General features: G+C 48.6%; 1 protein-coding gene across 1 annotated transcript; it reads left to right on the forward strand.

The window, feature by feature from the left end:
* The first annotated feature begins 255 nt into the window (after window positions 1-255).
* On the forward strand, window positions 256-27,658 carry Scamp2 (secretory carrier membrane protein 2). Its single transcript, XM_051156542.1, has 9 exons — window positions 256-430; window positions 15,809-15,877; window positions 16,650-16,748; window positions 18,488-18,605; window positions 20,078-20,206; window positions 20,742-20,901; window positions 22,169-22,270; window positions 26,959-27,079; window positions 27,311-27,658. The coding sequence occupies exons 1-9, from the start codon at window positions 374-376 to the stop codon at window positions 27,443-27,445; spliced, it is 990 nt and encodes a 329-aa protein (XP_051012499.1). The 5' UTR covers window positions 256-373; the 3' UTR covers window positions 27,446-27,658.
* Window positions 27,659-27,685: the final 27 nt, after the last annotated feature.

Genomic DNA, 27,685 nt, shown 5'->3' on the forward strand with positions numbered 1-27,685 from the left:
ATGAGTTCCTGCACGGGAGGAGGAAGTCGATGGAAGGGTTGGGGATGTAAGTCAGGGCTACAGCACTCTCTCTCATTCGTGAGGCCTTGGGCACTATCCCCAGTACCTCGGAAGAGCAAAATAAAAAATAAAAATAAAAAATAAAACAAAAGGATGGAAGCAGAATGCTTATCCTTCGATTTCTAGTGGACTGGGCAGGGGCGGAGCGAGCCTCTGTGACGTCGGAGGGCCACGCCCCCCACAGAGGGCGCTACGCCTGCGCCAGAACGGTTGCCTCGCTCCCGGAAGTGAAGGGTCTACAGTGAGTGCTGCTGGGTCTGGGTGACTGAAGGCAGTAGCGCTCGCGGAGATCGCCCGCTGGTCCTCGATCACCATGTCGGCCTTCGACACTAACCCCTTCGCGGACCCAGTGGATGTAAACCCCTTCCAGGTAGAACCCTCAACTCTTAAATCTCTAGGGCCAAGGGCCTGGGCCTGGGCCTCTTTTGCCAGAGCTCCGAGACGTGGCGTAGGAGGGACGGATCACCTGCCCAATGGGAGAGCAGAATCTGAAGGCTGGCCTATCATACTTTGTATGGAGGCGGGACTTTGCAACAGGTGGAACTGCGGCAAGGGGGCGGGGCGCTGCCGCCTGGAGAGAAGTGGGCTCTTAGAGCATCCCGGGATAAAGCCCCTCTGACTGGACACTGCTGGAGAAATGGGCAGCAGGCATACGCTTATCCTTGGAGGTGTCCTAGAATCAGGAAGGGAAGCACAACGTAGCTGTGACATTTCTACAGTCTTGGGAATCCACCTGTCTTGAGTCACCTTAGGAGAAAGGATCATTGGAAGATAATGAGGAAGTAGAAGTCTAGTGGGGTGTAGAAATGTGGAGACAACCCAACACCCCAGCAGCAGCAGTGAAGCAAGCATCTAAAGTACAGGAGAGTCTCCGTTGTTTATCAAGGAGGGGGGAAAAAAAAAAGGCTGAGAGAGGGTAGGAAGAGAGGCCACGCTAGAAAACGGCCTTGGTACAAGTTGTGCGTGTTGGTCAAGGGCTTTGTTTGGAGTCGAGTTTGGGCTGCAGAAGAGAGGGGGTGGGGGTGAAGGAGCTTGGAGCACAAGGTACACACACGGGTCTGACAAATCTGCAAGGGAGGTTGCTGGCGTGACCTTTGGAACACTCAAGAATACAGCAGCCTTAAAAGCCAAAACCTTTGCGTCGAGAACCTTTGTCTGTGCTGAAGGGCTGGAGCTCCTGTTAGCGCCAAGGCGCGTTGTGCTGCTTCTTTCATGTCTGCCCGAAACCAGTTTGAGGGAAGCTGCTTGTGCTGACTGGTGATTTATGAGGCCAGCTGTGCCTCCTGTGTCGGTATGTCACCAAGCACGTGAACTCATCCTGCTGGGGCTTTATTTTGGTCAGCTACATCTTCAAAGTTTCCTGCGAGTGTTGGAGAAATCCTCTGAGCTTTTCCAAACGGGGATCCTTCCAAGGGAGGGAGCAAAGCAAAGGCACCTTCAACTAGATGATTTTAAAAATCAGGGAGTAGAATTTATTGCTATTTTGAAGTTTTGCAGTAGTGGGATTGAACCACGGCTTTGCACGTGCTAGGCAAATCTTTTACCACTATGCATATTGGGTAGCGCTGAGCGTCACACCTGGCCCTTGGTTTGTTTAAAATAGGTTCTCTCCATGTAGCACAGACCGACCCTGAACTCCGTATGTGTCACATGCTGGTCTTGAACTTGGAGTCCTTCCTCTGTCTCCCACCATAACTAGCATGTGCTGCCACACAGGGCCAGGCTGAGAGTGGAAATTTTATGCTACTTTTCCAAGGTGACCTAGCTGGTAGGAACCCTCAGGTGGATGTTAGTAGTTCGTTCCTTGTTATACTGGGGAATTTAGAATATTTCTCTTCTAGCTTAATGCTTCTTGACAGAGCCTTTGCCAGGGACCTTATGTCTTACGTAAGGCAAACAGTTGCTTCTATTAGTTGAGTGAGGAAAAGAATGTTTGCATTTTTCCTGTAAATGTCTTCTTATTGATAGACTGCTCTATAATATGAAATAAAAATGTTTTGGTTATATATAGCGAGAATCCAGTAGTCTTCTGCAGTGTGTGGTATGCAATGGCATTCCTTTGTTCAGTTTTATTCTGTCAGAACAGTAAATTTTCTGCTGCTGTCAGAGCAGTCAGTTGTCCAGCACTGCACCGGATCTCCTCTGGGTTTGGCAGTGGGTAGGACTGTTCTGCCCTGTATTAGCAATATCTCCCTGAACGTCCTAAAGCCCATCTCTGGCCTTGGAAGTGATTGGGCAGAGTGTGAAAGTAACTTTAGCAGTAACACAAAGTAATTTCTGCATCGCATTCAAGTAAGATAGTTTGTCCAGGCAGCCTCAGGATATGGGGGGACAGGAAGCAGCTGTTGGCCTGCAAACTGGCAACATCTGGAAAGGAATCCTGTGTGGGAAGAAGAGAGCTGGCCTGACAGTGATACACTCCCCCTCTTGCTAGAATGACTTTTCATTCTTGGCAGGAAGCTGTGTGAAGACAAGCAGCTTTGCGTCTGATGCCTGGAGCTCCTCCTGGTCAGAGTTGTCCTTCCTTCTCTTAGGATAGTCCATGCCACTTCCCTATTGCAGGGCTGGGGCATTGGGAGGATATAGTCCTTGGATGCCTAGGTGTGAGCCCAGTTTCATTTACTCAGGGTGTTGGCTCAGAGCTCAGGAGGGAGCAGGTGGCAAGGTGATAGACTCAAATTGTCACACTAGTCAGACTGGCAAACAGTCTTTTTTTTTTTTTTTTTTGGTTATACCATGTAATGGTGGATTACAAAAATATACTTACTATTTAGAGTGTGTGGCTGACAGTCAGAGGACTGTAAATGTTCTTAGAAGTCTATTCTACCATCTACAGTTCAGCGTTACAGAAGGCAAGACGCCAGTGAGGCTGGGACACACTAGAGCCAACAGCAGCATGCCAGAATTAACATCACAGGGGAACTTAGACCTGGCTTTCATTTGTGGGATGGTGCTGTTTTAACGATTTTAGAATCTCGTATATTGTGTTAAACTTCTTGGGGTTATTTTAGGTCAGCTAAGGGAACAAGTGTAGTCTTGTCACCTTTTTTACTTTCTTTTCTTTCTTTTTATTGAGACATGGTCTTTCTCCATGGCTTGGAACTTGTTGTCCCCTTACCTCTGCCTCTGAGTGTTGGGGTTGACAGGCAAGGGCCACCTTGCCAGAGTAACATTTCCTTCTTGAAATGAAAGTACATCAAATTAGCATTAGCTAAACTTTTAAAACTTTTTAAAATGTTTTACATTTATGTATGTATGTATGCTTGGTTATTTGGTTTGGTTTCATTTGATTTTTCCAAGACAGGGTTTCTCTATGTAGCCCTGGCTATACAGCTTGTAGACCATGCTGGTCTACAGAGTGAGTCCAGGACAGCCAGGGCTGTTACACAGAGAAATCCTGTCTGGGGGTGGGGGCGGGTAGATTTGCACATGCTGTGTTGCAGGATAGAAGTCAGAGAACAACTTGCAGGAGTCGGTCCTTTGCTTGCACCATGAGTCCTAGGCTTAGTAGTCTGACATCCTGAGCCATGTCATTATCCCTTAGTGTGAAGGAATGGAATAGGACAGATTTTTATTGACATTTTGTTTTGTCGTTGTTGGGGATTGAGCCAAGGGTCTTGAGCATGCTAAGTGGGTGCTCTACTTTGGGCTAGCCCCTTATAAAGTGTGTGTGTGTGTGTGTGTGTGTGTGTGTGTGTGTGTGTTTGCGCATGCGCGCTAGATAGGATCTTACTATGTAGCCCAGGCTGGCCTGGAACTCACATATCTGCCTGCTTCTATCTTCCAAGTGCTGGGATCAGAGGTATTTGACACCACAGTGACCCCTTTTGTTTTGAGACTGGGTTTCTCTGTGTAGCCTTGGCTGTCCTGGACTCACTTTGTAGACTAGGCTGGCCTCAAACTCAAGAGATCCGCCTGCCTCTGCCTCCCTGGTGCTGGGACTAAAGGTGTGCACCACCATGCTTGGCCTCTATATAGGGTTTTTAAGGCACTATTTTAAGTCAGTATGGTTTGAACTTTCTAAGGTACTCTGTTCTATGGTCAGGTAGCTTTGAGAAATCCTTCTGTATTTCATTTTTCTTTAAGATTGACAAGGCTTGCCAGTTTGGTTCAGGCCCTGAGACTCTCTAAATTGAGGACATTTGACCCAGCATTTCTCAAAGTTGCTCAACCAAGGAACACTTTCTGCTCATACTCAAAAACAGCCAGTGAAACTCCCACGCATCTTTGAAGTTGATTTCCTTACCCGTTATTTTTTTTTTTTCTATATGTTCAGTGTATGCAGGTATGTAAAGGTCAGGGGATATGTTTTTTTCATTACCGTTCCTCAGGCATCCTTCACTTTCTAACTGGTCTAGAGCTTAGCTGGCCAGTGTGCCCAGGAATCTGCTGTCTTTGGTACTACCCAGTGCTGGGATTACAAATGTGTCATGCTTATGTATAAATATGTGATGTGTGTCTGTGTACATGTATGTCACATACGTGCTGGTGCCCAGGGAAGGAGGACACAGAAGTAGGCATCAGGCCCCCTGGAGCGAGAGTTACAGGGAGTTGTGGCCATCTGGTGTGGGTGCTGGGAACCGGAAGAATAACAGCACTCTTAACCACTCCAGCTCCTACTCCTGGCTTTTTGCTTTGATTTTTAAAAAATATAAGTCTGGGCCTGGTGCAGTGGTGCACACCTTTAATCCCAGCACTCGGGAAGCAAAAGCAGGTGAAACTCTTTGAGTTTGAGGCCAGCTTAGTTTATAAAATGAGCTTAGGACAGCCAAGGCTACACAGAGAAACCCTGTCTCAAAAAAAAAAAAAAAAGAAAGAGTTCTGGTCAGGCATGTGTTAACATGCCTTTAATCCTAGAATTCTGGAGGCAGAGGCAAGAAGTCTATGTGAGTTTGGGGCCATCCTGGTCTACATAATGAGTGTTAGACCAGCCAAGGATACTCAGTGAGACCCTCTCTCCGACAGTTTTAAAACAGGAGACACTAAGGTTGCAAAGACAGCCATTTACTGATAACTGTCGCCCAGCCCCTTATCCAGCTTTGTTGTGAAGCCCCTGTTCCCCCTCCTCACATTTTGTCAGGCTTCTGTGAACCCTCTCCTTGCCTATAGGTTGAGACGATTAGAAAAATGTCCTGTTGAGAAAGAGCTCTGAGCAGAAAGTGAAGTCCCCAGAGTGTGGCAGAGGCTTACCAAACTCCTAGGAGGAAGCAGGAAGCTGCAAGGCAAGCCTTAGCATTTCACAACCTCTGTAGCACACACTTTTAAGTGTGGCATCTCTGCTCATCGCCGTCTAGATGTTTGGGTTCCTGCACTGGAATGATTCCACGCCGTCTGCTCATGGATGTTTCTCACGAGTCTTGTCAAGTGATGCAGAGGTGGAAAGCTAAAAAGAGACATCGTTGTGCTGTCCTTTTCCCTCTAGCAGTCCACTGAAAGTCAGACCACCCAGGCAAATGTCAGGGCTGCTTTCCTCTGAGCTCTCTGCCAGATTACAGCAGAGAAGACTGGGTCTCGGCGGGGGTGTGGAAGGGATGGTGGTGCCGAACAGAGGAAGTCTTTCAGGACTCGGAATTGCCAAGTCACACAATCTAACTTTCACACATAGCCTCCTTGCAGTTTAAAGATAATCTCAGTGCAGTGGCTGCTTCCCAGGGATGCAAAACACGTCTCTCCTGCGGGAGAAGATGTGATTTGTCAAACAGTTACATGAGGTCCCTCCATAGACACTAAGGCCTGAGCCACTTTCCAGAGACGGTCAGTTTTAGCTTGACATAGGTTTGGGAATTCTCAGAATCACCAGTAGACCCAATAGAATTTTCTGCCTTTCCCTTTTGTTTTTCTCCTCTTTGAGATAGGGTATCATCTGTCCCAGGCTAGCCTCAAATTTGCTGTGTAGCTGAGGCTGTCCTTGAACTTCTTCTGCCTCCATTTCCAGAGTGCTAGAATTTCAGATGCTTCTCACCACATCAGTTTAGGGACCTGGTGGAACTTACCTAGAAGAGGAGCGTTGTAAGAAATTTGAGTGATGGCTCAGTGGTTAAGAGCACTGGTTGAAGCTGGGTGTGGTGGTGCAGGCCTTTAATCCCAGTACTCAGGAGGCAGAGGCAGGCGTATCTCAGTGGGTTGGAGGCCAGCCTGGTCTACAAAGGGAGTCCAGGACAGCCAAAGCTACACAGAGAAACCCTGTCTCAGAAAACAAACAAACAAAAAAAAAAAAAAAAAAAAAAAAAAGAAAGAAAGAAAGAAAAGAAAAGAAAAGAAAAGAAAAAAAGAGCAATGACTGCTTTTCCAGACAATGTTGGTTTGATTCCCAGCACCCATGTGTCAACTTCCAACTGTAACTCCAATTCCAGGGAATTCAACACCCTCTTCCGGCCTCCAAAGGAATCAGGCATGTACATGGTGCACAGACATACATACAGACAAAATACCTGTATACATAAAATCAAAATAAATCTTTAAACAATTTTAAGGAAAGAAAAAGAAAATGGCAAGAGACTGGCAGCTTAATGCCAACTGCAGACAGCCACCCAAATGGAGGCGTCCCTGGCTTTCTGCTTGGCTCCTGGAGCCAGGCAGCAGGGTTAGAACTTGGCTAGAGACACAGATGAACTTGGACCCTATGCTTCTGTTAAACTTTATTTGGAGTCACTGTGCACAGGATTAGTTTGTTCAGAGGATGCTAATATTTAACCAGGACAGACTCACTCAGGGAAGAGTGCTGAGGGCAGGGCAAGGCGTGCCGGGGCCATCAGGTACCCCCTTGAGTTGCTCACACCTTTATGCACACCAGAAGCCCTGCTGTTCCACCTGCTGGTGCCAGAGAGCAGGGTGAATGAGCATGGGGTCTGTGGTTGGCAGAGCTGAGAGCCAATGCTCCTGGATAGACAGTTGAGGGCAGGGAAGTTGTGAGGGATTGCAGGAGGAAGAGCTGAGCCCTGTGCCAGAGAGGAGCTGGGGCAGAAGGCAGAGAGTCTGGCAGATGAGGAGATGAGGGATTTTGGATGAAGGAACAGCAAGAACTGAAAGTCACTTCTTGAAGATGACACCTCTCTATTCCTGTATTCCATCTGTCACCCAGGGACCTCTTCGGTCTTAGATCCTGTACTCTGTCCCTGACAATTAGAGTTTGGAGAACTCTAATTAGAGTTTGAGAAAAAAAAATTAATAACAGGGCAAGCAAGCTGTAAACCTTAGCAGCCACCAGCAAGAGGGTCATGGAGAAGAGGAAGATAGCCATGCCTTTTTTTGTTTGTTTGTTTTTGTCTTTGTTTTTCAAGGCAGGGTTTCTCTGTGTAATAACCCTTGCTGACCTGGACTTACTTTGAAGACCAGGCTGGCCTCAAACTCACAGCGATCTACCTCCCTCTGCCTCCTGAGTGCTGGGATTAAAAGTGTGTGCCACCACTGCCTGGCCAGCCACGCCTTTTTTAGTTAAGCTGGCATACTTATCAGTGGAGGTCTGCAAGCAGCCATGTCCTGAAAGTGGGTGGTCTCAAAGTCTGAGAAAACCCAAAGTGGGCCTTATGCATAAAGGCAGAACACCTCCACCTGGGTAACTGTCTGGGGTTAGCATTAAGCTGTGAGGTGACATGCATAGGTTTGGGACAGTATTTGAAAGAGAGAGAGAAGAAGAAGAAAAAGGAAATTAGGGTTTTCTGCATTAGGAATCAAACAGGTAGATTTTTAACAGCTGCATGGCTGTGGCTCCAAAGCAACTGTTCTTTGTTGTTGTTTGGTTGTTTTGAGACAGGATCCCACTATGTAGCCCTGGCTGTCCTGGAACTCACAGAAATCTACCTGCCTGCCTTCCAAGAGCTAATGGATATGCCATCATGCCTAGTTTTTTACTCTTTTTTTCCATATGACAATGTCTCAGACCAGGCTGGCCTGGAACTCAACTTGGAGCCAAAGATGAACTGGGACTCCTGATCCTTCTGCCTCTACCTCCTGTGTACTGAGATGGCTGGCAACACTGCCACACCCAGTACGTGCCCTCTCTGTGAGCCTGGTGAAGCTATCTACTGCTTGTGTGACACATGCTTGCCTGGCTTGACTCTGTCCAGGATCTCTCTGACTAGTAGCTTTGCCTTATCTCAGGCTGGTTTCATTTCCTGTCTCCTCCATTTAGGAGTGTTTCTGAGTGCCGCTTTGGGCACGGTTCTCACTCTTCTGCCTATGCCTCAGTGTCCTCAGAATATTGTCCTCACCCAGAGAATCCTAGCTGTGCATCTCTAGTCCCCACCTCACTCTCAGCTCTGACAAATGTTTTCAGCTCCCATCTACACCTTTCTAGACATGAGAGCCAGATATACTCCACAGACACCTCCCAGTGTGGTCCAGACTCTGCCGAGGTCCTCTCCCTTCCCACACAGCCTGAAAAACTCGTCTCCTGGCAACCTGCCCGTTTTTTAAACCAACTTTGAGTTACTGAGCCTGTGACACCACCACCCCCCCCAGGTCTCTGGAGTCCATAACTCCTCCACCTCAAGCTGCTGTCCCATAATATAACCCTGCCACTCATGTCAACTGTCATGACCTGATAGCATCCTTTCTGCACATTGCACACACTTCATGATAACCAAAATGGTCAAGGTGTAACCTGCTCTAATTCTTGTGGCTGCTTCCCCCTGCCACTGAGGTCACTGAGGTCAAGTCCTAACTGCTCCAGTCTGGCCCTGCCCTTCTCAGGCTGGTTTCCTAATACTTCTGGCTGTTTTCTCTTTACACTTTAACCTCTAAGCCTCCATGACCTTCTTCCAGGCTGGGCGTGGTGGTGTAAGCTTATAAATCAACACCTGGGTGGTAGAGGAAAGAGTCAGGAGAATCAGGGTCACCCTCAAATTAGGGGGAGAGAGAGAGAGAGAGAGAGAGAAAAGAGAGAAAAGAAGAGGAGAGAGAGAGAGAGAGAGAGAGAGGAGCTAACATAACAAGTGGATGAGACAAAACTGAAAACTAAGCCAGATGTGGTGGTATGCATACCTTTAATTCCAGCAGTCAAGAACAGAGGCAGGCAAATCCTGTGATTTGGAGAGCAGAGCAGAGCTACACAGTGAGACCCTGTCTTTAAAAAAGAAAACTAAGCAAACTACCAAGTACAGCCTTCTCATTTGATCTCTTTAAAAAAAAAATTTTTTTTTTTTAATGGGCATGGTGGCACATGCCTTTAATCCCAGCACTCGGGAGGCAGAAGCAGGCAGATTTCTGTGAGTTCAAGGCCAGCCTGGTCTACAAAAGCAAGTCTAGGACAGCCAAGGCTACACAGAGAGACCCTGTCTCAAAAAAAAAAAAAATTTTTTTTTTTTTTTTAGTGTGCATTAGTGTTTTGCTTGCATGCATATCTATGTAAGGGAGTCAGATTCCCTGGAACTGGATTTACAGGCAGTTGTGAGGTGCCTTGTGGGTGCTGGGAATTGAACCAGGGTCTTCTGGAAGAGTAGCCAGTGCTCTTAACCGCTAAGCCATCTCTCCAGCCCAGCATGCTCTCTTTAGAGCTTGGGTGGTCTGATGCCAGTTAAGAAACACCTGTGCTGACATTCCCAGCTCCCATGTGACACTGCTGTCTTTATTCTCACCTGGGCTCAGTGTTGAACAGATTTGATGCTCTGTGTTGTTTTTTCTCAGGGGAAAGAACAGGCTTCTTGGTGCCAGCTCAGCGTTTCATGGATTGGTTAGTGTAGGGAATGGACAGATCAGAGAAAAAAAGAAGTGGCAGAAGTTAAACTGTGCCTACAGGTGTTCCTGGGCTTAGAAGGCCCTGATATACAGGGCGAGAAGCCCCATGTGCCTTGCCCTTCAGGTAGGCTTCCAAGTGCTTGCTCCCCTACCCTACTTCCCCACTTTTTTTTGTTTTTGTTTTTTTGTTTGTGTTTCAAGACAGGGTTTCTATGTGTAGCCTTGGCTGTCCTGAACTCACTTTGTAGACGAGGCTGGCCTCGAACTCACAGCGATCCACCTGCTTCTGCCTCCCGAGTGCTGGGAGTAGAGGAATGCACCACCGTGCCCGGCTCCCACTGCACTTTTGAGATAGGGTTTTGTTACCATCATGTAGCCAGAGCTGCCCTCAGCTTTGAGTCAAATCTCCCTGCTTCAGTCTCCGAATTGCTGGCATTACAGGTACGCAATACTGTAACGGGCCTCTACGTTTGGTTTTTGAGACAGTCTCACTGAGTGATCTTCGTTGGCCTAGAACTTATTATATGAGCCAGGCTGGCCTCACATTTGACCCATCTGGAACTAATGGTGTATGCCTTCCACTTCTGGTCACCCTGCTTCTACTTGAGTGCTGAGATTACTGATGTGTGCGGTCCTGCCCAGTTGATGCTGCGCTAAAGGTCCAGCCAAGGGCTTCATGCTTGCCCAACACTCATCCTGCTAAAATCAGCTACATCCCTAACTTTTTTTTTTTTTCCAACACGTCCCTCCTCTAGCCCTTGTGTTTTTAGGTAAAAGCGACACTATCACATTATATGAAATTTGGAAAATAGAAAGGAGGTCACCCACACGCCTCACAGTCTTGCTTTGTTCCTTTGATATGTTTCTCTGCCAGCCTTTTTCATGTGATTACTTTTAACAAAACTAACTTGGCACTTATATAATGAAACCTTTCTGTAGGACTGCAGGATGTTTTGTTTTGAGCAGGGTCTTGCTGTGTAGTCTAGGCTGGCTTCAAACTCACTGTGTAGATGGCTTAGGGTAGCTTATCTTTGTGTTCCTCCTGCCAGCCTCATGACTGATGGAGTTACAGGTGTGGGCTACCATGTTGAACCTGAGGTGTGCACTGTGCTTGTTTGGAGCCTGGAATCAGTCTCACGCTAGGAGCTTGAGGGCGGAATGTGAGCATGGGAAAGCAGGGACAACACTGAGGCTCAGGGCTTATCAGGGGTTATTAAACACACGAAAAGAAAGTTCCCTCCAAATCAGAAAAAGGGGCCCTTGTGAGGCCCAGCCCAACCGTGTGTCTCCCAGGGTCCTCACATTCTACCTGCATAGAAATGTCCCTTTTACTTGATATTGGTCTTGATGCCTTGGGCCTTTGCTTGCCTTCCTGCCTTCTTCTGGGAACCCCACTACTCTAGTTTTGTTTCTGTTGTGATAAAATACCCTGGCAAAGAGCAACTTAGGGCAAAATGGGCTTATTTCAACTTGTAAGTCCACATTACAGTCCAACATTATGGGGAAGCTAACACGGGAACTTCAAACAGGTATCTCATCTGCAGTCAAGAGCAAAGAGAACCTTCTCTATGCTCATCTGCTTGCTTGTGCTCAGCTTGTTTTCTCTATCTCATGTAGTGCAGGATACACCCCCGCCCCTGCCTGCCTAGGGAATGGTGCCACCCACAGTAGTTTGGGGCTTCCCATATCAATTAACTTCAGATAACCCTCCCACAGACCCACAAACCAACTCAGTGTAGACAATATCTGACTGAGACTCTCTTCCCAGATGATTAGAAGGTTGAAGCAAGGTTACAATTAAAGCTAACCACCCTACCCACCTTCCTCCCAGCCCTCTGAGCTGTCTGTCTCCCTTCCCTCCTGTCAGTCACTCTGTACCTCACCCAGCACGCTCTTAGCATTTCTCTCAGCTCCCAGTCCACCAGACTGAACTCTTTTTTAAAAATTTACATTCAGAATTTTATTTTTTCTATTTATAATTTTTTCTTTTTTTAATTTTAAAATTTATTTTATTATTTATTTTTATTACTTTTATTTATTTATTTATTTATTTATTTATTTTGCTTCTTTTATACTGAATTCTTAAGAGGGAGAGAGCTGTGTCCTGCTTGTCTAAGCATGCTCTTCATACTGTAACTGTTCACAAAATGTAAAGAACTAACTTTAGGAGCTTTTCTCCTCCCTCAGTAAAAGGCATTGTTCCAGTCTGAACAGCCGAAGGGGTTTTAGGTTACTTCTTTGTCGGTGAAACTCAGACCTCTCACTGTCCTTTTAAATAACTGCTTGACCCACTTAAGAGCCGACTGGTGCTCCGTAAGTGGGGGAATTGGTGCTGGTACCTTCCTGTTTGTGATTTGGAGAAGAAGCTCATGGTCCTCATCAGTAAAAGGCCCTGCTGGTCTCCTAAAGATGTGCACCAGGATCCCACTCTTTGAAGTTCTGTAAGGAAGCCCTTGCTCATGCCTTTTGGCAATAGAGCTCATTCACTTCAGCCACATTGTGATTGATCACCTATTTGTCCCGCAGCCTTGTAGTCTCATGCTTATGTCCTGGACATTGCTCTAAGATCTTTTATTTTTTAATTTTTTAATGTTTCTGGGTATTTTCCTGTGTGTATGCCTGTATAACGTGTGTGTGTGTGTGTGTGGCCTGAGGAGGCCAAAGAGGGCATCGAATATCCTGGAACTGGAGTTGCAGATGGCTGTGAGCCACCATGTGGATTCTGGGAATCAAGCATGGGTTCTCTGGAAGAGCATGCAGTGCTCCCAACCACTGACCCATCCCTGCACTGAGCTTGGGCTTTCCCGTCTACATTAGGAGTAATTGTCTCTCATATGACTATGGTGGAGGTTAAGAGGACATTTGTGGTTACCCTTCTTGGCAGAGCCATAAAACACATGAGCTGACCAGAGAGCTTTTTCAAGTCTTTACAGAATGGAGTATTTCCTTCCTCCCTGCCTTCCTGTTATGTGTGCACCTGCATGTGTGGAGGACAAAGGACAACTAGCAGTTCATTCTCTCCTTCCAAACATGGACATTTCAAGGATCAAACTCAGACTTGATGACAAGCTCCTTTAGCCACTGAGCCATTTTGTCAGCCCATCAATATATTATAGACACAAAGGAGAGAAGCTAAGTCACCATGGAGCTGGGCATGGTTGGACATACCTGTGATCCCAGCTCTGGAGGGGCCATAGCAGGAGGTTTGAGTTCACAGCCAGACTGGAGAGCAATAGTGAGTTCCAAGACAGCCTGAGCTATATAGGGGCACTCTTGTCTAGGGGTGGGGTGAAGGGGCCGGTAGATAGTGGATTCCATACTGCAATATGGAGTAAGTTTCTCAAAAATCTGCTACCTGACTGTTATTGTGATAGGAATGTCACCTTGCCTCAAGCTTTAAAGCTTCCTGCCGGGCCTGGTGGCGCATGCCTTTAATCCCAGCACTCGGGAGGCAGAGGCAGGCGGATTGCTGTGAGTTCGAGGCCAGTCTGGTCTACAAAGTGAGTCCAGGATGGCCAAGGCTACACAGAGAAACCCTGTCTCGAAAAACCAAAAAAAAAAAAAAGCTTCCTATTAAGTGCACGCACCTTTGCCAGGTGTATATGTGCCAGCTCCTGAAACTGCTACCTGAGCTGCCTCTTGGTTCCTACGCCCTGTGGTGACAGGCTGTAGTAGCCAGTTCCTTGGCTGGTGGGTCTTATTTCAGAGTTTGGGCTCCCTTCCACTGGCAAGTGTCTGCTGGCTTTGAAGGGGGAGGGGTGCAGACCCTGAGCCGGAGCCTCCTTGCAGGCCAGCTGGTTCTGGGAAAAGACGGTTAGTGGGAGTAATCTCAGGACCAATCCCCATGTTTTTAGGTGACCTCCAGAACCTCACTTTGTCACTTTCTCTGAGTTGCAGGAGCCACCAAAGCAGAGGTGGGTGACCAACAGTCAGGACACAGTCTGGTGGAGGGGGCTGGTGCCCCAGGAGCTGGTGGTCCCAGTGGGAAGAGAGAACTGTTGTATAGAAAAACCAGAGAACACCTGCAGACTGATACTTAGCTCTGCTAAGCTTCAGAATAGGAAGCCAGCTCCCACCTTCCAGTCCTCAGATTAGTCTCTTCATCTTGACCAGAGGGGTTTGCTCTCCCAGTGTCTGTGACACTAGCACTGGATTTAAGAATTGAGTCTGGCCGGGCATGGTGCCGCACACATATAATCCCAGCACTCTGGGAGGCAGAGGCAGGCAGATCTCTGTGAATTCGAGGCCAGCCTGGTCTACAAAGCGAGTCAGGGACAGCTAAGGGTAAACAGAAAACCTATCTCAGAAAATTTAAAAAAAAGCGGGGGGGGGGGGGGGAGAAAGAATTGGGTCTGTAGAACAAGGTGTGGTGGTGCACACCTATAATCCCAGCATTTGGTAACTGGGATCTTGAGGGTCATGAGCAAGGCCATCTGGTCTTTACAATTTGAGGCTCATCTGAGCTTTATAAAACTCTATCATGAAGGGCTGGAGAGATGGCTCAGAGGTTAAGAGCACTGGTTGTTCTTCCAGAGGTCCTGAGTTCAATTCCCAGCATCCACATGGTGGCTCATAACCATCTATAATGAGTCTGGTATCCTTTTCTAGTGGGCAAGCACACATGCAGACAGAACATTGTATACATAATAAATAATAAATAGATAAATCTTTTTTTTTTTAAACCCTCTATCATGAAAAACAAACAAACAAACAAACAAATGCAGGTCTGGGAATGAACCTTTAGAGAAACCAGCCAGTGGCTGTCTGGCCTCTCCCAGTTGTTTCTCCCAGAGGTCCTGCATGGCTGTGGAGCAAGACCTGAACCCCCATCCCCAGGACCAGGATGGGGGGAGGCTGCCTACCACAGGAAAGACAGGTTGAACACAAACTGCCCTTGCCACCAAAAGGGGCCACGTAGGCAGAGAGGAGGGTGGAAGCAGAAGGATGGAAGCCCGGGGACAGACGGGGACAGACCCTTCTCTGCCGAGGACTTCCATTTCTATCTCATTCTGTAGCCCAGTTTACACAGTGAGCTTCAGGCTATAGAACAAGATAATGAGATCCTAATCCTCCCCTGTCGGCCTTCAGAATGCTAAGATTACACACGTATGCTACCACAATTAACTACAACGAGTTTTGGCTTGGTTTGAGTTTGTTTTGTTTTTTGTTTTTGAGACAGGGTTTTTCTGTGTAACCCTGGCTGTCCTGGACTTGCTTTATAGACCAGGCTGGCCTTGAATTCAGAGATCTGCCTGCCTCTGCCTCCTGAGTGCTGGGATTAAAGGCATTCGCCACTGTGCCTGGCTTTTTTTTTTTTTTTAAGAAAGGAGGGCTGGGCATGGTGGTGCAGCACTAGGGAGGCAGGGACAAGTGGATCTCTGTGAGTCTGAGGCCAGCCTGGTCTATAAAGAGAGTCCAGGACAGCCAGTGTGACACAGAGAAACCCTGTCTCAGAAAAAAGAAAGAGGAAAGGAAGAAAGAAAGAAAAGGGAACATTTTCCTGGCTTTTCATCTGAAAACTTCTCCCTCTTAGCAAGTGTGTCTGATTTAATAGTGCTGGCAGCCAGTAGCATGTTTTCACTCCAGAACCTTTAACCATTCTCTAAAAAGCAAGAGGAATAAAATGCTTTCTGCAGATTAAGAAATAAAACCAGGTTGGGGATTCAGTTCCGTGGTTAAGCCCTTGCCTCACAAGCACAGACCTCTGGACTCCAGCACAGAAAAAAGAACAATAAAAATAAGCAGTACAGGAAGGCTTGTACCTCTTCCACCCATTCCCCACAAAAGAAAAGAAAAGAGAAGAAGAAGAAGAAGAAGAAGAAGAAGAAGAAGAAGAAGAAGAAGAAGAAGAAGAAGAAAGTAGAGACCCTACACAGTTAAATGCTGTACTCCCCTCTGAATCTGGCACTGAGAGCCTGTGGGGCTTATTGTTTCCAGAAAAGGTGAAGAATTTGCATGAAGACACTTTGTTGCAGGGCAGACCAGAACCCTGGATACTTGGGACATGGGACTGCTTGCTGGTCAGTGCTGTTTCCTCCTGTCGGTATCTCATGCCTCCTTTTCTCCTTCCCAGGATCCCTCTGTGACCCAGCTGACTAATGCCCCTCAGGGTGGCCTGGCTGAATTTAATCCCTTCTCAGAGGTTGGTGACTATGTCCTTTCTGAGTGGTGCAGTCTTTGGGAAGGTGGTGGCATGTGTGTTAGCAGGAGTTGCCAAAGTCTCTGGGGGCAAGGAACATGGTGGAGAAAGAACAGCTCTGGAGAGTTACTGTCTGCAGAGGGAGAGTCCTAATGTGGACCTGGGGTAAGGTAAGTATGGAGACATGGGTCTGTGGGGGCTCACAGAGACTGAACCCCCAACCAAAGAGCCTGCATGGACTGGACCTAGGGCCCCTACATGTATGTAGCAGATGTGCAGCATGGTCAACATGTGGGTCCCCTAACAATGGGAGCAGGGGCTGCTTCTGACTCTGTTGCCTGCCACTGGATCCCTTCCCCCTAGCTGTCAGGCCCCAGTGGGAGAGGTGCCTGGATGGGTTTGATACCCCCTTGAGATCCTCCCCTTCTCTGAGAAGAGGGGGAAGTGAAGGGAGGGGGGGTATGAAGGCAGGACTGGGAGGAGAGGAGGAAGGGGGCTGGGATCAGGCTATAAAGATATTAAATTTTAAAAATATATAAAGACATCTCCAAAAGTCGCTGAAGTTCTGTGGGTTCTCTTTTACAGGGCAGGACAGGGCAGTGCTGTAGAGCCTGCTAACTAGCAAGGCCAGGAGTGTGGCCAAGAGGGTGTGGGTTAGAGGTCATGTTCCCTAAGCCTAAGCCTTGTTGGCCAAACACCTGGAGAAGAGATCAGGTCCTCGCTGTGGGCTTGCCACTAGTGGAACCCACTCATTTCTCTCCTTTGCCCCACACAGACAAATGCAGCCACAACGGTTCCAGTCACACAACTTCCTGGGCCTTCCCAGCCAGCTGTTCTCCAGCCTTCGGTGGAGCCAGCACAGCCAACACCCCAGGTACCGGTTAAGAGTCCTTTGGGCTCTCCTGTGCAATCGGGACTCACCCAGGTTGGGGCAGGGAAAGGGCCTTCATCCTTGAGGCTTCTTTTTTTGAGCCAAACTATAGCCCCACCCCTCCTCCCCCACCCCCCACCCCTGAAGTAAGCTCTACCAACCAGGCTGGGATCCTTGGTGTCTTCAGAGAGCATGTTGTGCCACTCCAGGTCCCTCTTAGGGCCCAGAATATGTCTCTTTATTTTTTAGTTTGTGGTACTGCGAGTCCAGCCCAGGGCCTTAAAAATGCTCTGTCACCAAGCTACCTCCCTGGCCCCTCTCTTTTAACCTCATTTGTTCCTGCCTTCTATCCTATTTGTCTTTGTCCCTCCAGTGAGTCTGGTGAACCTTGTCTGCTTTTGCTTGTCGCTGACCTCTGTCACCTCCCCCCCACTACCCCCACCCCAGGCTTCTCACTGCCCTGGTGAGCATGGCCCACAGTGGAGTTGTGTATTGCAGCTCCTGCTTAGACAGGCCAGCAAGTTTCTGCCTGCCCGATTCCTGGCAGCGGGTGAGCCCTCAGAGAGGCAGATGCTCCTAGGAGGAGATAGTATTTCCAGGGACAGCTACATGCGCAAGCTTCCGAAGGTAGGCCCAGTGTAGATGAGCAAAAGGGTGGGCTGGGCACCTGGAGCCTGCCCAGGCTGGGTGCTAGAACCCTGTGAGGTGAGACAATCCCTATGTGCAGGGTAACGTTATGTGCAGGGGTGATGGGATACAGAGACCACTGACAGCAAGGGAGATGAGGCTAGGACCCTCAGTGTGACACTACATGGTTAGTTCTAATCCCTGTGTCTGAAGTTCACCTTCCAGAGGCAAGCTTTGCTCTTTGGAGCACTGCTTTGGTTAAATGTGTGTGCACACACATGCCTAGTTGTCATCCTATGAGACGGCCAGTGTACTGCCTGCTCCCCCAAAGAGGGCCTTAGTCCCATTCTTCAGGAGGAAGATGGGACCAAACAGTGGTGACAGCAGCAGGTGCAAGGGCCCTGGGTCCAGTTCTACTCAGCTTCACCTACGAGTCCCTGAACTGCCTCATTAAAAGACTCTCCTCTGCCTGCAGAGGTGATAAGGCTTGGCCTCTGCATGCCAGGAGAGTCAGGCAGAGAAGGGCCACAGTCATGGGCTGTCCCCAAGGGCATGGCCAGACATTGTTCAGGTGGGCCTGGGAGGCAGCTCCTGGGGCACAGTGGGGAGAGAGGTTGCTTTGGTGTGGATTTCAAGGCTCTGGTACCCATGGCCTGCCTCACATCCTCCCTCCTGTGCTTTCTGCTGGCAGCCTAGCATTGTTTCCACTCTACAAACCCGCTTCAGGCTCTTCCCTTTAGCTTCGCGCCTCTGGGTTTCTGGCTTCAGGTTGGGCCCTTATGAGGTCTTTCCCCTTTGCTGTTCCGCAAAGGACAATACAATTCAATTTAGCCTGGACTCCACTATGGAGGACTAGATGAGCCATGGGAGAGGGGGAGGAAGTAGAGAGCCCTGGCAAGGACTAAGGGGTCAAAGGTGGCATAAGGGTAGTGGGTGATGGGTCACCTAGGCACTCCCGTGGTATTCCTTAAAGCTCAAGACATAGCATTGGGCAGGACTGCCTCAGACCGCCTGCTAGCTCTTCCTGCCTGGGTGAAGTGCCTCTGCTGGCTTGCCAGGGCCGACGCTGTTCTTTTCTCATTTCCGGCTCTTCCCTGTTCCTGTTCTCTCCCTAGGCTGTTGCAGCTGCAGCCCAGGCAGGCCTGCTTCGGCAGCAGGAAGAATTAGACAGGAAAGCTGCTGAGTTGGAACGCAAGGAGCGAGAGTTGCAGAATACTGCGGCGAACTTGCATGGTAAGAAACTGTTGGGGGCTAGCCTGCTCTACCTGACACAAGGAGTGCCACGAATCACCTTCATGGGGGATCTTGCAAAGCTTTTGATTTTAGAAGCATGCTGGTTTGGGGGAGCTCAGCATAGTGGCAATAACTGTAACCCCAGCATATGGGAGACAGAAGCAAGAGGATCACTCCAAGTTCCAGGGCAACCAAGGCTATAACGTATAGCAAGACTACATCTGGAAAGAGAGAAAAAAAAAAAAAGGGAAGGGTGCTCGTTCTGGGGTAGAAAGAAGAAAGGCAGAAGTCATAAGATCAGCAGAGTAGGCCTGACAGATATATACGGGTTATTTCTGCTTTCCTTCCCAGCTCTGAAATTCTTTGATTCCCTGGGCCCACAGTTCCATGTTGTTGCTAAAACTCCTCTCCAGAGGAGACATACACAATGTCCCAATGACAAACTGAGGCAGGATTCCACCAAGGTTCATTGTGGGGGAATCACTGAGTTTATTTGGCTTCCTTACAGAGCATAGGTAAAGGGCCACTTACAGGGGTGTGGGTGCCGCCCCCCGCCATAGGCTGTCCCTGGAAAGCTGTACCCAGCAGGGATTGAAGCCTTCCTTGTAGTGAGGTAGATGGAGCCCCCGTCCTTATACACCCTAGCCCTCCCCCAGGGCCATGTACAGCTAAGGCAGAATTGCAGACAGCTTGTGGTAGGAAGAGGCTGGATGCTGGGGTGAGGGTCCTTTATGAGGGGATACAGACAGTCAACAAGGCCAGCTGGGATAATACTTTTGAAACAGGGTGCAGCTGAACTCCCCGTGATGGTGGGGCCTTGACTTTTGCATGGTTATGATGATGACAACCCCGGTTGTCCTGCTTATGAGCTGGTCATTAGTAAAACTAGTTTAAGCCAGTGTGCTAGCTCACCCCCCCCCTTTTTTTTTTTTGTTTTGTTTTGTTTTGTTTTGTTTTTTGTTTTTCAAGACAGGGTCTCTCTGTGTTAGCCTTGGCTGTCCTGGACTCACTTTGTAGACCAGGCTGGCCTCAAACTCACAGCGATCCGCCTGCCTCTGCCTCTTGAGTGCTGGGATTAAAGGTGTGTACCACCACACCTGGCCTCACTAGCTCACACCTTTAATCCCAGCACTCAAGAGATAGAAGCAGGCAGACCTCTGAAAATTCAAGGCCAGCCTGGCCTACCTGGTCTTCAAGGACAGCCTGGTCTATCTCACTGTCTCAAAAGAAACAAATACATCATTTAGGATATTTAGCTCTATTACCCAATGTAGTAGGGCTTCATTATCTTAGAGTGAACTTGTGGGTGTCTCTCTGGGTCCCCCTTTGACCTCACTTCATGTTCCTTGAAGTCCCTGGAAACCTGAACTGTGCTTGTAAGGGGCACCTCTCCCAGCTCTGTTTTACCTATAAGCTAGGCTGCTGTGTGCTCTCCTCCATGCCACTGACGAGGCTGTACTCTTTCTACGCAGTCAGAGACAACAACTGGCCACCCCTCCCCTCATGGTGCCCCGTGAAACCTTGCTTCTATCAGGACTTCTCCACGGAGATCCCTGCCGACTACCAGCGGATTTGCAAGATGCTTTACTATCTCTGGATGTGTGAGTTCTGTGGTGCATTGGCAATGTCTTGAGATCCCTGGGGTTTACTTTGGGCCTTGCTTCCTGGGGTCAAGAGCTGTCCCAGACTCTGTCCTTCTTAGTGTTTGGGCTGGCATGGAGAGGTTCTTTATGTCCTATCTGGGACCCTACTCAAAGGGGCCAGCTACACTACTTTGGAAAGGAGAGGGAGGGAACAAGCCAGAGACCTCTGTGTTCCTGTAGAGCTTACCATCCTGAAAGGCTCAACCTCACCATGGGCCTCTTAAGTTCCTGGCAGTGAGGAAAGACAACAGCTACGTTTCATTCCCCAAGGATTAGCCCTGGGTCACCATGCCTATCTCTTGGTCTTCCTGTCACCTCGTAAGAAAGTTAGGTCCCTGGTGTGAGGTCCCAGAGAACCAGGATCTGGAAGCTAACCTTGCCTAAGTACATACAACCTGATGTCCCCTACACTTCCAACATGGCTTTCTCTATGGGCAGCCAGTCCTCCAGCCATCTTGGATTAAGCCATTTTTCTCTCCTTGCCCCTTCCTAGTGCATTCAGTGACTCTGTTTCTAAACCTGCTTGCATGCTTGGCCTGGTTCACAAGTGATGCAGCTAATGGAACAGCCTTTGGCCTCTCCATCCTCTGGTTTCTCATCTTCACCCCCTGTGCCTTCCTTTGTTGGTACCGACCCATCTACAAGGCTTTCAGGTGAGTAGAGCTAGTACAAGGGGTGAGGGTATGGCTGGCATCCCAGGAGCAGCTGATAGACCCAAGCGCTGGGCCGCATCACAATCCTAGCTCAGAATAGAGTGGTAGGGAAATTGACTTTCTTTTCTCCCTTGAATCAGAGCAGAAAATTAAGAGCCATTTTCCTTAGCCTAGCCTGTAGGTGAGGTTTGCTACAGGCCTGTCCATGGATGGACACAGGAGAATAAGAGGGCCCTGGAGCCTTGCCTACTGTCGTACTGTCCCCAAGCAGGCTAGCCTACTGTCATACTGTCCTCAGAGCAGGCTAGCCTGCTGTTGTACTGTCCTCGGCAGGCTAGCTGGCAGGCAAGGATTTATTTGGTGTGAAGAGGGAACACCTTGCTAAAGCGAGAGGTGCTGCCCTGCCGGGTTCAGATGCTGTCTGTGGCTCGTCTCTATGATCTTAGCCATCTGCTGCCAGTATGTAAGCTAGCTCCTGTGAGCTTAAACAGGTGTGTCTCTAAGACCCCCTGGGGAATTGGAATTATACTTCATTCATGCTTGATGCTTTAAGGGAAGAAGAGCCGGGAGTATCAGGAGGGAAGATCCTGAATTCTGTATTCTGGCTCTCAAAGCCAGGGGTGAAGCTCAGTAGTGTTTGCCCAGCATGTGCAAAGCCTGGGTTCTATTAAAGCTACACACAAAACTGTTTGTAGTGGCACAGGCCTATCCTCCCAGCACTTGGGAGGTACAGTAGGAGGGTCAGAAATTCAAGGGTTCATAGGGAATTAAGAGATCAGCCTGGAGTACATGAGATTCTTGTCTGTAACTAAAACAAAGCAGCACAGTGGTGGAGATACCCAATTCTTGAGGAGTCTTTTTTTGTTTTTTTCTGAGACTGGGTATCTCTGTGTAGCCTTGGCTGTCCTGGAGACCAGGTTGGCCTCAAACTCACAGCAATCCACCTGCCTCTGCCTCCTGATTGCTGAGACTAAAGTGTGCACCACCACACCCAGCTTTCTTGAGGAGTCTTGACCAGTTTGTTACTTCTCCCACCCTAGTCTACAGGACGGTGTGTGTGAGTGTGTGTGTGTGTGTGTGTGTGTGTGTGTGTGTGTGTGTGTGTGTATTTGTTGTCAAATGACAACTTTTGAGAGTTCTCTCCTTCCATCCTGTGGACTCCAGGATTGAAGACAGAGCATCAGGCTTGGTAGCAAGGATCTTTCGGCACTGAGCCATCCCATTGGCCCCAGGCCCACTTGTGATTTACTTCTTTCTTTCTCCACAGGTCTGACAACTCTTTCAGCTTCTTCGTGTTCTTCTTTGTATTTTTTTGTCAAATAGGAATTTACTGTATCCAATTGATTGGCTTGCCTAACTTGGGGACCAGGTAAGACCTGAGGTATCACAGAGGGTTCAATGTCCTTGCCATTTTCTAGCCCCTCAAGAGTGTTTGGACCATGGTGAAGAAAGGGTGGAGAGTACACTGGTTCTCTGTTGTATGAGACGTGTCCTGGAGAGATGCAACACACACACACACACACACACACACACACACACACACACACACACACACACACATCTACTCACCCTAGGTAGGGAACCCATGACAGACCAAAGTACTGGGACCACCAAAGTCCAGCTTGGTGAACTATTGAGGTTTTTTTAGGGTTATTTACAAGATTATGGGTGAGGGGTACTTACAGGGGCAAACATGACTCAAAGACAGCTGCATCAGCGAAGCCCACCCCAGCATGGGTGACAGCTCACGAAGCTAGGGGACCTGGAGCACACTACACAACCTGCAGGCAGCTCAGCAGCTTGGAGAGTGTCCTTTGCAAGTGACTCTGGTCTAAAGTTCTTTCAGGCAGCTGGTCTGGTCTCAAGAGTCTGTCTGCAACTCAGCTTGTCTGAGAATCTTCTTTCAGCTCAGCCTCTCTCTTCAGAGGGGAACACTCAGCTTTTATTACTTTCTCTGGCTAGAAGAGTCATAGTGACTCTGTTAGTTTCAAGGACTTCCTGAAGCTATTTTGAATTTACAGTAGGATAGAATGTTTCAATCTCTGAGGAAACTCTATGCCACACCTCTTTGCTGGTTATCTTTTTCTTTTGGGGGTACTAAGGGTCAGACCCAGAACCTTGCACATTGCTAGGAAATGCTCTGTCCCTGAGCCACACCCCAGCTTTCCATTATTTTACAGTTGCTACTTTTTCTTCTTTACCTCTTCATTCTAAGGTATATAGATGAGAGTGTCTCATTCTGACCTAGGACTGTATAGTCCAGGGTGGCCTCAAATCCATGTGATCATCCTGCCTGTCTCCAGAGAGCTGAGATTTCGGGTTTGAACCACAATGCCAGATTAGCTTGTCTTTTTGTTTTGTTTTGTTTGGTTTGGTTTTGGTTTTGGTTTTTCGAGACAGGGTTTCTCTGTGTAGCCTTGGCTATCCTAAACCAGGCTGGCCTTGAGCTCACAGTGATCTGCCTGCCTCTGCCTCCGGAGTACTGGGATTAAAGGAGTGCACCACCACGCCCAGCTTAGTTTGGCTTAAGTCTTTAGGGCTGTGTCTGGCATTGTATGGCAACTTCTTGCTTTTCTCCTGCAGCGTTCTCCTAGAGGCCGATGGATGCCCTGGCCGTTGAAGCCTCTGAGTTACATCTTACCTCTCTGACTCACTGTGTAGCTCAAAATGACCTTGAACTTCTTCTAGTCATTCTGCCTCCAGGCTGTACCTGGTTTTCGGTTTTTATTTTTATTTGTGTGTGTGTGTGTCTGTCTGTCTGTCTGTCTGTCTGTGGTGTTTTGTTGGTGGTGGTATTTTGTTTTTTGTTTTATGTAGACCTTGGGATAGGATCCAGGGTCTCATGCTTGCTAGGCAAGCACTTCGCCAGTCGGGCTACGTCTTTGCCTCCCAACTTAATTTTTCTCTCAGGGCCTTGTGTCTGCAGGAGATGGGGCCTGCCTCCCTGGAGAGGTGTCTTGCTGTTCTGGAGCATGTTGCTGGCTTAAGTTTCCTGGCGACCTCAGTCCTCAGCTCAGGATTAATTTCCAAAAGAAAAGCTGATGGCTGGTGTTTTCCTTTCTACCCCAGTGCACTGGGAACATTGCAAAAAGGTCAAGCTGGCACAGGGATGAGAGCGTGAGCCTGGAAGGACAGGCTGCACTATTTTGGTCCCCTCCTTGCAGCATTTACGAAGTCCAGAGTGTGAGGAGAGGGCTGACCGCACTGGCATTGTGAGCCTGAACACACTGGCCTTCTGCCCCCCTGCTTCCTTCTTACTCTGCTGCTGTAATGCAGCCCCTTTGGGTGGATGGTCCAGGTTCATTATTGCTCTAAGCTAGATGTTCTTAGGATGCGGGTGGCCCATGTCTGTAATCCCAGCACTTGGGAGGCAAGGTAGGAAGATTGAAAGTTTAAGGTCAGCCTGGGCTATGTAGTGAGTTCTGGGCCTGCCTGGAGTACAGAGTCTCAAAAGACAAATGAGCTGGGCATGGTGGCACACACATTTAATCCCAGCACTCAGGAGGGCAGAGGCAGGTAGATCCTTAGTTTGAGGCTACCCTGGTCTACAGTGCAAGGCTAGCCAGGGTTACATAGTAAGACAGTACCTCAAAATAAATAAGTAGGATGGGGAGTGAGGTATGCTACAATTAATATTTGCACTGGTATTTGTCAGATCTATGAGATCTGGTCCTGGCCCCACCCACTTTTACCTTCCCATAGACCTTCTGTAACCAATCATTTTCTTTTGTGTGTGTGTGTGTGTGTGTGTGTGTGTGTGTGTGTGTGTGTGTCCATTTGTGCATGCATGTTTGTGGGGGCATGTGTGTACAACTCTAATGTAGAGGTCAGAAGTGTTGTTTGTTTGGTTTTTTGGTTTTTCGAGACAGGGTTTCTCTGTGTAGCCTTGGCTGTCCTGGACTTGCTTTGTAGACCAGGCTGGCCTTGAACTCACAAAGATCCGCCTGCGTCTACCTCCTGAGTGCTGGGACTAAAGGCGTGCGCCACCACACCCGGCTGTCAGAAGTGTTCTTTGCACACCATCCACCTTGTTTTTTCTTCTTTAATGTGTGTGTGCGCGTGAGTGCACGAGTCATCAGACTTGGCAGCAAGCATCTTTAACTGCTGAGCCATTTTGCCACTTCTCCACTTTGTTTTTAAGTACATGGCCTCTCATTGGCCCGGAGGTTGCAGAAGAGGCTGTTTAAGCACCAGAACTCAGGCATCTGCCTGTCTCTGCCTTTCCGGGGCCAGCTGGGGTTGTAAGCGTAGGGTTCTGAATGCAAGCCCTTGTGCTCATGCCGCAAGAGCTGAGCTCTCCTGTGCAGCCTGAAGCGGCTCCTCTTCCTGCCTCTGCCTCCCAGTTGCTAAGATTACAGGCAGAAGCCATAGCATATTAGATTACCTAGTGTGCATTACACACACACGCAGGGACCCACATGAGAGTCAGTTCTCCTTCCGCCATGTGAGTTCTGAGGAGTGAGCTCAGTTGCCAGTGTGGTGGAGAGCCCGTTGCCTGCTGAGCTGGCTTCCTCTGCTGCACTGGCTTTCTTCTGTCGCTTATGCTTTTGCTCTCACACTTAAACCACGAGTGAATTCAAGGTCATGCAAGTTACTTCTGTTTTTCTTCTAAGAGTTTGCTTGTTTGCTTTTTGATACAGAGCCTCTCTATGGTTCTTGCTGTCACTATGAAGACCAGGCTGTCCTAGAACTTATATTCTCCTGCCTCTGCCTCCTGAGTATGGGGCTAAAAGTGTGTGCTACCGTGCCCACCTTTTCAAAGAGTTTTAGAGTCTCAGGTCTTACAATGAAATCTTTGCCCTATTTTGAGTTAATTTCCTTTTCTTTTCTTTCTTTCTTTTTTTTTCTTTTTTTTCTTTTTTTTTTTTTTTTTTTTTTTTGGTCTTTTGAGACAGAGTTTTTCTGTGTAGCCTTGGCTGTCCTGGACTCACTTTGTAGACCAGGCTAGCCTCAAACTCACAAAGATCCGCCTGCCTCTGCCTCCCGGGTGCTGGGATTAAAGGCGTGGGCCACCACCACACCAGGCGAGTTAATTTCTGTATCTGATTAAAGTAAGGATCAGTTGTCCCAGTACCATTTGTAAAGAGACTATCAGTTCCCATCTAGGGCATTAAATTCTTTTTATTTATGAGGGGTCGGGGTGCACACGTGCCAGGACATGCATGTGACAGTTCAAGGATAAGTTCTCCCCTGCACTATGTATGCCCTGAGGATCAAATCTAAACTCTCAAGCTTGGCATCAAGTACCTTTACCTGCTGAACCATCTCACTGTCCCCCTTGGCTTTAGGACCCTAAGAAAAGGTAGATTGGGGGGCCAGGAGAGATGGCTGTTTTACCAGAAGAGCTAGGTTCAATTCTCAACACCAACGTGGCAGCTCACAACTGTCTGTATCTCCAGTTCTAGAGGATCTGACACCCTCACACAGATAGAACAATGCACAGAGAAAAAATTGGAAATAAGTTTAAAAATAGGTAAATCTGGGCTCTGAAGCCTATGGCATTGCTCTCCGTGCGATACCCACACTGTTTCGATTGCTGTGGCTTTGTTGTAAGTTTAGAAGTCAGGCGGTGGGGGAGTAATCCCGTTACAGCTTAAGGACACTAAAGCTCTGGGGATGACATAACCACTAAAGGCAGAGGTCCTGATGGGGAAGGCTGAGGTGACAGGGAAAGGCAACAGGCTGGCCAGTGCACCTCTCTCTAGAGTCCTCTGTGTAGACTTCTATCTTCCCTGTCCCCACCCTCAATCAGCAACATGCACTGAGCCCTGGGCTGCTCCTGACAAGGCAGTTGCCACATCTCCCTTCTAGACTTCACTAGAACATATTTCCATGTGACACCTCCTCTAAGACCTCAGGAGAGGTCATTGCAGCAGTGCGGGCCTCTCAGTGCTCACAGCCTCGTCTCTCACAGAGGAAGGTCACTGAACCACAAGGCTCCCTGTGCTGCAGGGAAACATCCAGGTGGTGGTCAGGACACAGCCATCTGGGAGAAATGTTCTTCTTAGGGACTTGTGTGTCCTGAGCATACCTCACCCCTGACTTCTCCTTTTGTAGTGGTTGGCTTGCAGCCCTGACTACACTGAAAGCGGGGCCCTTACCTGTGACCATCATCATGATGGTAGTGGCTGGCTTCTTTACGCTCTGTGCTGGGCTCTCACTCTTCCTCCTGCAGCGGGTAAGTAGGGCATGAGCCATGAGCACACAGAAGTAAAAGTCCAGCTTTCCTGTGTGTACGTCTAAATATTCCTTGTCCCTAAAGCCCTCAGGGATGCAACACCTTTGTCCAAGGCTCCGGGTGAGCAGCCAGGCAGGGTTCAGCTCTCGGGGTGAGGGTGGGGAGTGTCTTTGGAGTCTATTCTGAGGGCTAGGATGCTCTGGGCTCTTCTCACCTAACCTCGGTCCCTAGGTACATGCCTTCTACCGTCGGACAGGAGCCAGCTTCCAGCAGGCGCAGGAAGAGTTTTCCCAGGGCATCTTCAGCAACAGAACCTTCCGCAGTGCTGCCTCATCTGCTGCCCAAGGAGCCTTCCAGGGGAACTAGTCTTCCAGACTCTCCTTCCCTCAGCCCCAGCCTCTTCCGCCACCTGCCTTCTGAGCTGCACTTTCCGTGGTGCCTTATGTAGTGCTTATGCCCAGCACAGATCTGGCAGGGATCTTGTCTTGTCTCTGCTCTTTCCTCAGTGGTCAGCTGTCCCTTCCACATGAGGGAAGGGGAGGAAGGGACAGGGGCTTTGCTTTTTTTTTTTTTTTTTTTAAACACAAGGGAAAAAAATAACAAAGC

Source organism: Acomys russatus, chromosome 14, assembly GCF_903995435.1.
Source record: "Acomys russatus chromosome 14, mAcoRus1.1, whole genome shotgun sequence".
NCBI classification, from domain to species: Eukaryota; Metazoa; Chordata; class Mammalia; order Rodentia; family Muridae; genus Acomys; species Acomys russatus.

Excerpts from the sequence above, each read along its gene's own strand:
- Scamp2 (XM_051156542.1), top strand. The coding sequence starts at position 374 with ATGTCGGCCTTCGACACTAACCCCTTCGCGGACCCAGTGGATGTAAAC. Across the intron at positions 15,878-16,649 it reads AATTTAATCCCTTCTCAGAG|ACAAATGCAGCCACAACGGT; the intron begins GTTGGTGACTAT and ends TGCCCCACACAG. Across the intron at positions 20,207-20,741 it reads GCTTTACTATCTCTGGATGT|TGCATTCAGTGACTCTGTTT; the intron begins GTGAGTTCTGTG and ends GCCCCTTCCTAG.